The 10,858-nt window shown below is 36.7% G+C and overlaps 2 protein-coding genes across 2 annotated transcripts; one reads left to right on the forward strand and one right to left on the reverse strand.

The window, feature by feature from the left end:
- The first annotated feature begins 1,335 nt into the window (after positions 1-1,335).
- LOC140774332 (uncharacterized membrane protein At1g16860-like) lies at positions 1,336-8,738 on the forward strand. Its single transcript, XM_073117288.1, has 5 exons — positions 1,336-1,650; positions 4,391-5,502; positions 6,834-6,989; positions 7,168-7,379; positions 7,626-8,738. The coding sequence occupies exons 2-5, from the start codon at positions 4,588-4,590 to the stop codon at positions 7,816-7,818; spliced, it is 1,476 nt and encodes a 491-aa protein (XP_072973389.1). The 5' UTR covers positions 1,336-1,650; positions 4,391-4,587; the 3' UTR covers positions 7,819-8,738.
- Positions 8,739-8,761: 23 nt separating this feature from the next.
- Positions 8,762-10,621, reverse strand: LOC140774333 (transcription factor bHLH35-like). The gene is made up of 5 exons (XM_073117289.1): positions 10,471-10,621; positions 10,199-10,370; positions 9,897-10,115; positions 9,587-9,757; positions 8,762-8,889 (listed from the first exon to the last, which is right to left on the reverse strand). The coding sequence occupies exons 1-5, from the start codon at positions 10,539-10,541 to the stop codon at positions 8,791-8,793; spliced, it is 732 nt and encodes a 243-aa protein (XP_072973390.1). The 5' UTR covers positions 10,542-10,621; the 3' UTR covers positions 8,762-8,790.
- Between the last annotated feature and the right edge of the window lie 237 nt (positions 10,622-10,858).

Raw genomic sequence — 10,858 nt, forward strand, 5'->3', positions numbered from 1 at the left:
TGTTACATGCTAATTTTTTCATATTCTATTGCCTTTATTTTTATTTTCTCTGCTTATAAAACCATCCAGAATGGGTAGTAATTGGAAAATTATTGACTAATTAATATATAATATTTTCCCAAAACAAAAGAAGAGTTGGTAGACTGCTCGAGATTCCCAGTTGTGTGAGATTTAAAGACCCATTGTTTGCTTCAAACTTGTCTATAGTTTGGCATGAGATTTATTCCATTTGCATGGGGGTTTCAAAGAGGGTGAGATGTATGAGTAGTAGGAGGATGCTTAGAGGTGACTTTAGCCGCTGCTGTTTGGCGTTATTGGAATGCAACTAAGCAAAGAGGCAAAAGCTTTCTATTAACCTAATTTTAATTCTAGATTCTCCTGGGAGGATAACAACAAAGTCTTGATTCAAATTAGAAATCTTAACTAGAGATTATTCTCTTTTAACCTTCGAGAATTTATTATCTTTTTTTTTCTTTCTCATAATGACTCTAACTGTCGGAAATACCTTGACCTTTTCCGTTAGGAGTTCATTATGTATTCAGAAAAGTGCAAGAAGTCATTATGTAGTAAAATATGTTCAGGGGTCGTTATAGAAAAGAGTGATAGTTTAAAATTTAAAAAGTGTAATACTTGTGAAAACACACACAAACCTAAGAAAGGAAAAAAGAAAATTAAAACCCTTCTATTTTTATTTGCGTTGCTCATAGCAAATTAGTTTTCACTTCCAAAATTAATGTCAATTATTTTGCCCTTTATATTATCTCTTTTTATAACCTTTAATATATTCATATCATCTGCGTTGACAATATATAAATTAACATCCTGATAAAGCATTAGTTTTTTCATAATAAGAGTGATTTTCTAGCAAGACCATCAAGTTTTTGATATTTTGGTCCTCTTTTGTTAAAAAAAATGTTTCAATTTTTAAAATTTAAAAATTAGTGGGATTTGGGGGTTAAAAATTAAAATCATTTTTTCCCAATAAATTACTATATAAAAAAAAAGGTCATAATAATAAGAAAGTGAAATGTTTTTTCAAATTTAAGGCAGAGGGAGTAAAATATTTTTTTCACCTAAAAAAAAAATCATTCCATAAATTCGTAAAGTCGCTTTCAAAATCAAGTAATAGTTATTGCAAGCATTAGCCAATGAAATCAAAAATCTTGGATTTGACAACATTTGTTGGGATTTTAATCATTTCTCACTTCATCCATCACTAACCTACATGATTTGGATTGCCTACCATTGAAGAAAGAGTGCATGACACTCAAAGATATATATAAAGAAAAGAGATTTATAAAGCAAGCCAGAAGAAATTGAATTTAAGATTTCGTTAGTTCCCAATTTTCCCATCATTTCATGCCAGACAAAAGAAGCAAGTGGGTAGTTTGTAGAACCACTGGATTCTTAGGGTAGTTTGGTCTTTTCGGGTACCCCGACAGTAGAAAATGGGCTGCGAGGGAGGTGGGAGGATAGTGTTTTAATCTTTTCTTCTCTCTCTCTCTCTCTCGCTTGCTCACGCTCTCGGTCACACTTTTCTCTCTCCTCTGTGTTGCGGCAATGGTGAAAGGCGGCGCTTTTAAGCGATTTCTTACGTTCTTTGATCGGCCCTGATCGTAGAACCAGTAATTCTTCTCTTTACATCTCGAGGTATGGAGAAATTTTGTATCCAAATTCATATTTTTTTTCCTTCTTCTCTTTTTATTGCGTCTCTTTGCTTTATTTCGTGCTTCTGTCATGTGGGTTTTGGATCTTAGAGTTTGATCTCTTGATCTATTCTTGTGAGTTAGTTTTTGATGGAAATGAGAATGTGGGAGTTGCTTGTACTGACGGTTTGGGATCTGGGTATAGGAAAGGTGACTTTTTTTCTCGACTTGAGTTGGCATTTTAGGGGTTTGATTTCCATTTTGTGGATCGTTCTCCGCAATGTGGTTTTAGCATGATAATCTGGTGAAATGTTTGATGATTTGAGATCTGATAAGCTCTGAAATACTGTTGATTTTTTGTGTGATTCTGCATGGATTCCAAAGTGGGAACTTTCTGCTCGATTGTGCTTCTATGTCCTTGGCATAGTCTCAGTAGATCTGGGTTCTTTGAACTGGGGCGATATGATTGTAAATGTTTGGATCAATTAGATTAGTGACATTTCTGGTTCTGGGACGATTCCACTTGTAGATCTATGTCTTTGGAGAGAATGTGATGCCAATGGTTGGATTTCGTGGAGTTTTAATTGTACTGAGTATTTGTTGAAATGGGAGGAATGTTGTGACTCATCTTTGAGATCTTGGGTTCGCTTTTGGAACTTTAGCTGTCGTTTAATAATTTTATCACTTGTAAGATGCTTTTTGTGACATGTTCTTATTTGGTGCAATTTTTTAGGATTTGAGCTCTGAAGTTTAGTTGCGTCATCTTTTGTTGATCATGATATTGGACTGATTTGATCTTGTAACCCATGATGCTGTATTCTGCTCCCAATTATTTTTTCTAATTTATATGGAATTAAGTAGGAAAATTTGGCATCTATTTCACTTGTGATTGCATTGCTGGACTTTGTTTACATTTATCATTCTCTTTCCTATCTTGTTATGGAGGTTGCTTTCTAAGTCTGGTCTATGGAAACTTGGAAAGTGTATGAACTTTGTCGTGTTTGGACTTAATGCTCATTTATCTTATTTTGAGGAAAAACAGTATGCCTGCCTTAGACTGCAAAATATTCCACAATTCACTTTGGGTTTTGGAAATCTTGGAATCTAGATTGTGATGCCCATGAAATTCCATAGGATGGTAGGACTAATTAAGTCAGCAGATTTAATCTGGTAGCTTCATATACTTAACTTGGTGTTGGAAATAAAACCATGTTATCTATCCGTTAACAACTCTCAGTTCATTCCATACTATCTCTCCAGTTATATGCTTTAGCTTTTGTATGTCGAGTTTAATTGCTGATAATGATGGGCTCAATGGGTACACGAGGACTGAGGTAATTGGGCAGTGAAGATGTCCAAGTAATCTAGTTACTTTGTCTGATCAGCTTCTTCTTTCCTTTTTTAAACAATTGTAAGGAACAATTTAATATTTTAATCCATCATGGGATAGAGATAGAGAGAGTGGCTGTCTTGTATGACAAAAGTGCTTCTTTTGATGGATTTATTGAATAAAGTGGGCATCTATTGACTAGGATCATAATATATGGGAAAAAGGAGGTTATTTGACCACTAAGGGTGTAAGTGAGCTTGATCGAGGACAATTCTATCGCGGTGACCTTCAATTCAATTTTGAGACTTGTGTGATCAAGTTTGACACATTTCTTTTCATCGTAAGACTTACACTGAAGGATCAAAGTTCTAGATTTGTTTGGCAAGTTGCATGCATTTCATAATCATGCATAAATCGAATCATAATCCAGCTTGGAAGAATAACTACTTGGGAAAGTATGAAATGCGCCTCTTGACAGAACTAATTCATGAGAAGACTTACCTAATTTAAAAATGACGACTATTATATTGTTATATGTACTTATCACACCTAAACTGCATTAACCATTATTGTTTGTAAATACATATTGTACGTTGAGGCTTATTGTGAGGTCTGCTCAGCGTCAGCTGGAAGTTGATTTTGAGTCAATTACAGTGATCAAGTTTGGATCATTTGTAACTAAATCAAGCTTGGTATAAACTAAAGTAAATTGAGTGCAAGCTGTCATTTATTCTCAACCAGAACAGTATAATTTGAAAACTGGGAACCAGTTTGGCAATTTTAATAGAATATGTGGCACATATTTTGATCACTAACAGGCTGCTTACTTGATTTAGACATTTGTACGGAAAATGGAGCAAGACCCTAATCTAAATTCTCAATATAATTTGGTTCAAAGCATACTATTGTATAGAACAGAATTCTTGGTTCCAATTTTGGGTTGCAAATATGTGGTTATTTAATTCTACCAATTAATATATCCGATATAGGTATGCATGCAACTCTTTTTCTTTATAAGATGCAAATATTTTGAACCTAAAAGATTTTTCTTAACATCTCCGATTGTTTGAGATTTCTTCTTTTCACCTTTTAAAAATGGACATCATTTATGCCCTTATAGGATGGCAGGGAGAAATTGGTTTTATGTTGTCTATTGGTAGTTTATTAGTAACACCTTTTAGGATGCTTAATGGGTGGTATGTTAGGCAGTTGTGCTCTTTGCTCTTTAGATGTTTATTGTTCTTTAATATGTACTCATCAAGTTGCAATAATTTGATGGACTTTAATCTATATGGAACAAAATAATTAAAATGACAAACCACAGATGAAATCTTGTATTGCCTATTTATATTTCTTATATTCCTTTCCCTGATATACTTTTCTTTAAATTATTTGTAATTTGTTTTCCTTGCAGTTAATAAATTGGTTAGTCTTCTCCCAAGCCGCTGGTAAAAGTGTAATCACAAAAGGGGGATTTGAATGTTCACTCAGATCCATCATTAATGATTTCAATGGTTCAATATTTTCTGGACTGATTCAGATCCATCATCTTCGAGTTGAGAGATCAGTGCTTCGCCTGCTAAATTTTTATTAAACAGTTAAAGTAAGCTGATGGGTTCCAGATTTCCATCACATCAGCTCAGCAATGGCCTGTATGTTTCAGGCCGACCTGAGCAGGCAAAGGAGAAACCCCCTGTGATGAGTTCTATAGCCATGCCATACACTGGTGGAGATATTAAAAAATCTGGGGAGCTTGGTAAAATGTTTGACATTCCCATGGAAAACTCAAAGTCACGAAAATCTGGTCCTATTAGCAATGCACCTTCAAGAACTGCATCATTTGGAGGCATTGCCTCTCATTCAGGACCCATCATGCCTAACTCCACTGGTCGGTCTAGCTATTCTTCAGGTCCTGTCTCATCTACAGGAATTCCAGGTTCTGGATCATCACTAGTTACTGGGGGCTCAAATCGACAGAAATCCAATTCAGGACCCCTTAACAAGCATGGTGATCCGATTAAGAAATCATCAGGTCCTCAATCTGGAGTTCCAATGGCTCGTCAAAATTCTGGACCCCTCCCTCCAGTACTCCCAGCCACAGGGCTAATTACATCTGGGCCTATTTCTTCAGGACCTTTAAATTCATCTGGTGCCCCTAGAAAAATATCTGGTCCCTTCGATTCTACTGGACCAGCCAAGATACATAGCACTTCTATCATACATAACCAAGCTGTCACTAATCTCAGCCAGGAAGAAGACTTTTCTTTCAAGAAGAGTTTCCCCAAACCAATATTATGGGCAATAGTTCTTCTGTTTGTGATGGGATTCATTGCTGGTGGATTCATTCTCGGAGCTGTTCACAATCCCATTCTTCTTATCGTTGTTGTGATTTCCTTTGGTATTGTTGCTGCGATTTTTGTTTGGAATATTTGTTGGGGAAGGAAATCTGTGATGGGATATATTGCTCATTATCCTGACGCAGAACTAAGAACTGCAAAGGATGGTCAATACGTCAAGGTTTCTGGGGTAAGTTACTTGGGAATTTACTCTTCTTAGTTCAACTTTTGATCACACTTGCACTTTAAACATTTAACTATGTCTCCCTGATTAAATGTTTCCTTCCATATATTGTTATCATATCTTCAGCTATCAAATCTTTCTCTTCCTTTTAGCATCCAAAACAATGTATGTATTTGACTAAGGTGATGATGTGCCTATTTGAGTACAGACAATTCTGATTAGCACCAAAGTGACCTCCTATAGTCTCGGTGTTCTCTCCTCCTCACTTTTCACAAACTTTTCTTGTTATAGCTGAAGAAACTTAATGTATACATCCCCTCAGCTATTGTCTGGAATTACTATTACAATAACTTCTTTTGAAAAAGTAAATATAGGAATTCTTTTTTGTAGAATGCTCCTCTAATTAAACATTCTTTTATGACTTGTTTCAGACAAAAGGAAATGTTAGTAAGGTTATTTGTCAGTTGTTAACTTGTTATAGAAGAGAACCCAAGAAGTGGAACTGTCTGTTTGGATTTGTCTAATCTGTGCCTTTTCTTTAGACCAGCATAAGGAAACCTGGTCAAAATACCTTGGCTTTAGTTGAGAGAATTCACCTTTATAATGACTAGTAACATAAAAGTTTTTGTGGCACCTACTGACAGTTAATCATGTATAAAGCTAATCCCTTTTTGGAGCTGGGTGGTATCTGCACTATGTTTCTCAGAAGTTTAAGGAAGCTTGAAACATGGCTGGATGCCCTATTTGTCTTCTTGACTTTTCCTAATTAATTCCAATTTTAGAACATGGATGTCCTTATGACTATTAGTTTAAACATTCAACCTGAATGGAATATGAACATTACTACGTTATTATTTCAGTGTTTTGAATTTCCTTGGTTTATATCTCCTCTTGAACAATCCTTTTTCCCTCAAAATTATTTTAGCGTCACAACTTTAAATTTAAGATGTGATTATGATGTTTAGGTAATAAGATTACTCCATCATTAGGATCCTTGGCCAATAATCTTGATTTTCTGGCTTCACTTTATATTCAAATATGTTGAATGTGGATATTACTTACTACCGAGGATATAAGTATCTGCTGTGTGGCCCTTCCATCCAAGGGATGTGCCGGCCTACTGTATGACCATTGTGCTGCCAAACGTATAGGGTGGCAGAATTAGTATTTCTTCCACTGACTATTTCAGAATCTGTGCCATTCACTGCCAACATACACTGACCGGAACTGTAAGTTTCGGGCTGGATGGTGCAAAGCAGGAGATCCTGTATTGGCTACTCATCTTTTTGATAAATCCTATTCATGAAAAGACTTATGTCCTTATATATATATTGCAGGTTGTTACTTGTGGAAATGTTCCCCTAGAGTCATCTTTCCAGAAGGTTCCTAGATGTGTGTACACATCAACCAGTTTATATGAATACAGGGGTTGGGACTCCAAGGCTGCTAATGCCCAGCATCGCCGTTTCACATGGGGTCTACGGTCGTTGGAGGTAAGCAGGCTATATTAATTTTATGATCTCTCTCCTAAACTTTGAGTTTAATCTGTGTTGGACTCTTTTAAGGAATTTGTCAAGGTACCTTTATTTGCGTACAAGTGAAGTTTGGCTTTGCATCATTTTCCTGATTTTGGTTTGTTAATTCTTTCTTTTCTTTTCTGTCATTTGGCAGAGGCATGCTGTTGACTTTTATATTTCTGATTTTCAATCTGGTTTGAGAGCATTGGTCAAGACGGGTTATGGTGCCAAAGTGACACCATATGTTGATGAATCTGTTGTGGTTGACATCAATCCAAACAACAAGGACTTGTCTCCTGGGTTCCTTAGGTGGTTAACGAAGAGGAACCTTTCAAGCGATGACCGTGTTATGCGCATGAAAGAAGGGTACCAAATTCCATCCTAGTTTGTTTGGCTTATATATTTCCATTCCTTCTTTTCCTTCCTTTCCTTTCATTTGATGTATTAATCTAATGTTACATCAAAGATGCAATATCTGCCTCCAATTTCTCAATGAAAAAAAAGGCTATAAGTCGTCTGAGAATCAAGGAAAAATAATAAGTTGCTTAATGAATTAGGTAAGTCGTACCAAATGCTATGAACCTAATATGACTGCATTATATACTCCTGTAGGTACATCAAGGAGGGTAGCACTGTAAGTGTAATGGGAGTAGTCCAAAGAAATGACAATGTACTGATGATAGTGCCTCCTTCGGAGCCATTCTCCACAGGATGTCAGTGGGCCAAGTGTATTCTCCCTGCAAGCCTCGAAGGGATAGTTTTGAGGTGCGAAGACACTTCAAAGATCGACGTTATTCCTGTGTAGAAGATATAACTTTTGGCCAGCCGTAGTCAGGCGCATACCACTTCCAGGGTTTGTTTGTTGGCTGTTGGCGGTGGTAAATGCCTGAAATGATAGTAGATCTACATTAAGTTAAGTTGGAGGTGTTTGTTTCTTTGAAAGGGGTGTATAGCTTTTTGTTCTTCTGTTCTTTGGAATCCCATCTTTTTGTGTGGAAATCCTAGAAGCTTTTGTATCAAGGATGGGTTTTGATATGGCAAACTTTCTCGTGTCTTGAGAAAGCAAAGAAGAGTTGGCCTTCAAATGTTTCAAATCCCTGGTACTGAAGCACTGTCCTTTTGCTGTTCAAAATAATCAAGATAATCTTACTCTGTTGGATGAGGAATAGAGTGCTATCAGAGACAAAGGAATAGCAATCCAGGATCTCTAGACTTATCCAATGTATACTTATTCTCTCTCTTTTTTCCTAAAAAAAAGTCTCTTTGTGGGGAATAATTGCACCTATGCTAGATAGTCCAACTTCTTCAGCATTCTTCTTCATTTGATTATGCAACTAGGAGATTTTCTTCTAATGGAATATATAGTTCCGAATCTATGTATCCGGTAATCAACGGAGGGATGAGATCTAACACCGCCGTGATATTATGGAAACTTTCCGTTCCGAAAGTTCCATCGAAAGTTAGGATCTATGTTTGGCTTGCGATGAACAACAAATTACACATTTAGATTCTCTTCTACAGATGGGTATGCATCTGGATGTAATATTATGTTTTTTTTGTGACAATAATGAAGAATTGGTGAACCATCTCTTCTCCACTTGTGAGTTGTGAGGGTTCTTGGAGGAAAACTTCATATCAATTTTGCTACATTTGAAGTAATTGATTCGCCCCTCTATGAAATAGTACAACAGCTTCAATCTACAGTAGGAGAGCTGGAAATTTTTTTATATAGAATTTCAATCCATGGATAGATTCTATGAACTCTCTTTATTAGGTGCTAAAAACTTGAAGCACTCAGTGGGCTTCTTGTGATGTTAAGTTCAGCAATGGCAATCTCAATCTTCTCCTTCATTTGAGCACCATCCATCTCATCACTCTGCAGAGATATAAGTCTGGTTAAGTAACCCAATATTATTTAGTCAACCATTTAAGATGCATTATTCGAGAAAATATATGATATAAGTTTTTCTATGTATGTATACCATTATACCATTAAAAAAAAAAGACTCTTATTTGTGATATCATACTAGTGACTTTCAAATTAAGTCTAAATAACTTAAGAAAAATATTTGTAAATCTTAAACAGTTAATTAATTCAGAGGGATACAAGCAAATATAAATTTAAGAGGTGCATACAAGCAAGTAAGAGAGTTTAAAGAACATATATATACATATATATATTATTAAAAAAATCCTAAGATATATAAGATATTAGCTTCCGTTTCTAAGCCTTGTATTTGCTCTGATAATTTAAGCACGTTGTGAATGTTTTGGGTGTGGGAATGATTGATGGATAGAAAATTCTAAGTATGTCAAGTGGCAAATGGAAGTCATGCAAATGGCTGCTTGCCTGTCAGAGACTATTTGGCTCTTTTTATAGTGCAATTCTATCACATGCTTCTTTGGGAAGGAAAATAAAAAGGCTGCAGAATGACATCTGAACCACACTTTTGTCTCCTTTTAACAAAGCATCACATGGTTAAATTTTTAATTTTCCTATTTGTCAACTCCTTTACCTGCAGGTTTTTTTAATGTCTGTGATATAGAGAAAGAGAGAGAGAGAGAGATGATACCTCGACGAACAGAGTATGTAGGAGTCTATCAGAAACAGAGGTGATGTTTGCTGTGATAACTTTGAGGTGGAGAGACTCAAAAACTTGACAAATCTTAACCATGGTGTCCCTCTTCTTGTTGCAAGTGATGCTTACTATCAGTATCTTGTCACCAATCTCAGACACCTCAAGCTGCAGAAAGGCAAGATCACAACACACCCACCATTAATTTCAAACTGCTACCTCCTTCCTTCCTTTATTATTCCCTCATTAAACTAAGAGAGACAGAGAGAGAGAGAAAGAGAGAGAGAGTGAAAGAAGAGAGCTCTACTTCTATGAGTTGTATGGGTGATGAGGTAGTAGAACTGATTGGCCTCTTCTTCTTCCTCTGCGGGAAGACCATATCTTGGCGCTGCTCCACGTCGACAAACGATGCCTTCTCCTCTTTCCGCAACTCGAGCTCGGATATCTCTGCTGCCATTCGTCTCTCTTGATCTTGGAGTTGCTCAATGTACTCGATCGCGTCTTTGATTATCGACGCCTTGTCCATCTGTCTACAATAAATACGACATGAGACGAGCTACTAACGCCTGCTTACCACGAGACGACGTAATTAAACCACTTCGTCATTACCTTTGTAATGTTAGGGACGACACTCCGTAGCAAGTATAGCTTCTCGTTCAGCTTCCTCCGCCGGTTCCTCTCCATTACGATGTTCCTCGCCGCCACGGAGGACGTCGAAGCAGGCCCTTCCGGCGAGCTCGAGTCGTAGTAGCTTGACATGGCCTCCTCCAAAGCCCACGAACTTCATATATACAAGATTAAAAACAACAACTAAACAAAATTAGAAAAACCAAAAGGACCCAACAAAATTTTAATCAACAATTCAGAAGACAAAGCAGCACCTCAGATCTTCAGACTCTAGGAACATCTTGGTTTCCCAGTAAAAGCTGTACTCAGGATCCATGTCATCCATTTTCTTTTTTTTTCTTTTTTGTTCCTCCTCCTTTCGGGGAATGGAATGGAAGAGGAGAGAAGAGGACAAAGGCCAGTTGCTGGAGTTGTCGTTGTTTATATAAAGGAGAGAGTAGAGAGACTGTACTTAAATGGGAATAGAAGCCTAGAAGGCAACGAATGGTCATCGGATCCGCGTTAGACCAAACAAACAAAACCAAAAAAAAAAGAACCACGTGTAACACTAGAGTAATTGCACTTTCCAAGTAGGAGGCTGGAGTCCACGTCAAGGTTTCCCTGAACACTATCAAATCTATATGCACCTGACCAGTTGATACT

This window comes from Typha angustifolia, chromosome 13, assembly GCF_048772165.1.
Source record: "Typha angustifolia cultivar Huaian chromosome 13, ASM4877216v1, whole genome shotgun sequence".
Taxonomy (NCBI): domain Eukaryota; kingdom Viridiplantae; phylum Streptophyta; class Magnoliopsida; order Poales; family Typhaceae; genus Typha; species Typha angustifolia.

Coding starts and splice junctions, on each gene's coding strand:
- LOC140774333 (XM_073117289.1), bottom strand. CDS start 10,541: ATGGATGACATGGATCCTGAGTACAGCTTTTACTGGGAAACCAAGATG. Junction 10,116..10,198: donor TCGTCCCTAACATTACAAAG/GTAATGACGAAG, acceptor TATTGTAGACAG/ATGGACAAGGCGTCGATAAT. Junction 8,890..9,586: donor TACATACTCTGTTCGTCGAG/GTATCATCTCTC, acceptor ATATCTCTGCAG/AGTGATGAGATGGATGGTGC.
- LOC140774332 (XM_073117288.1), top strand. CDS start 4,588: ATGGGTTCCAGATTTCCATCACATCAGCTCAGCAATGGCCTGTATGTT. Junction 5,503..6,833: donor AATACGTCAAGGTTTCTGGG/GTAAGTTACTTG, acceptor TATATATTGCAG/GTTGTTACTTGTGGAAATGT. Junction 6,990..7,167: donor GGGGTCTACGGTCGTTGGAG/GTAAGCAGGCTA, acceptor GTCATTTGGCAG/AGGCATGCTGTTGACTTTTA.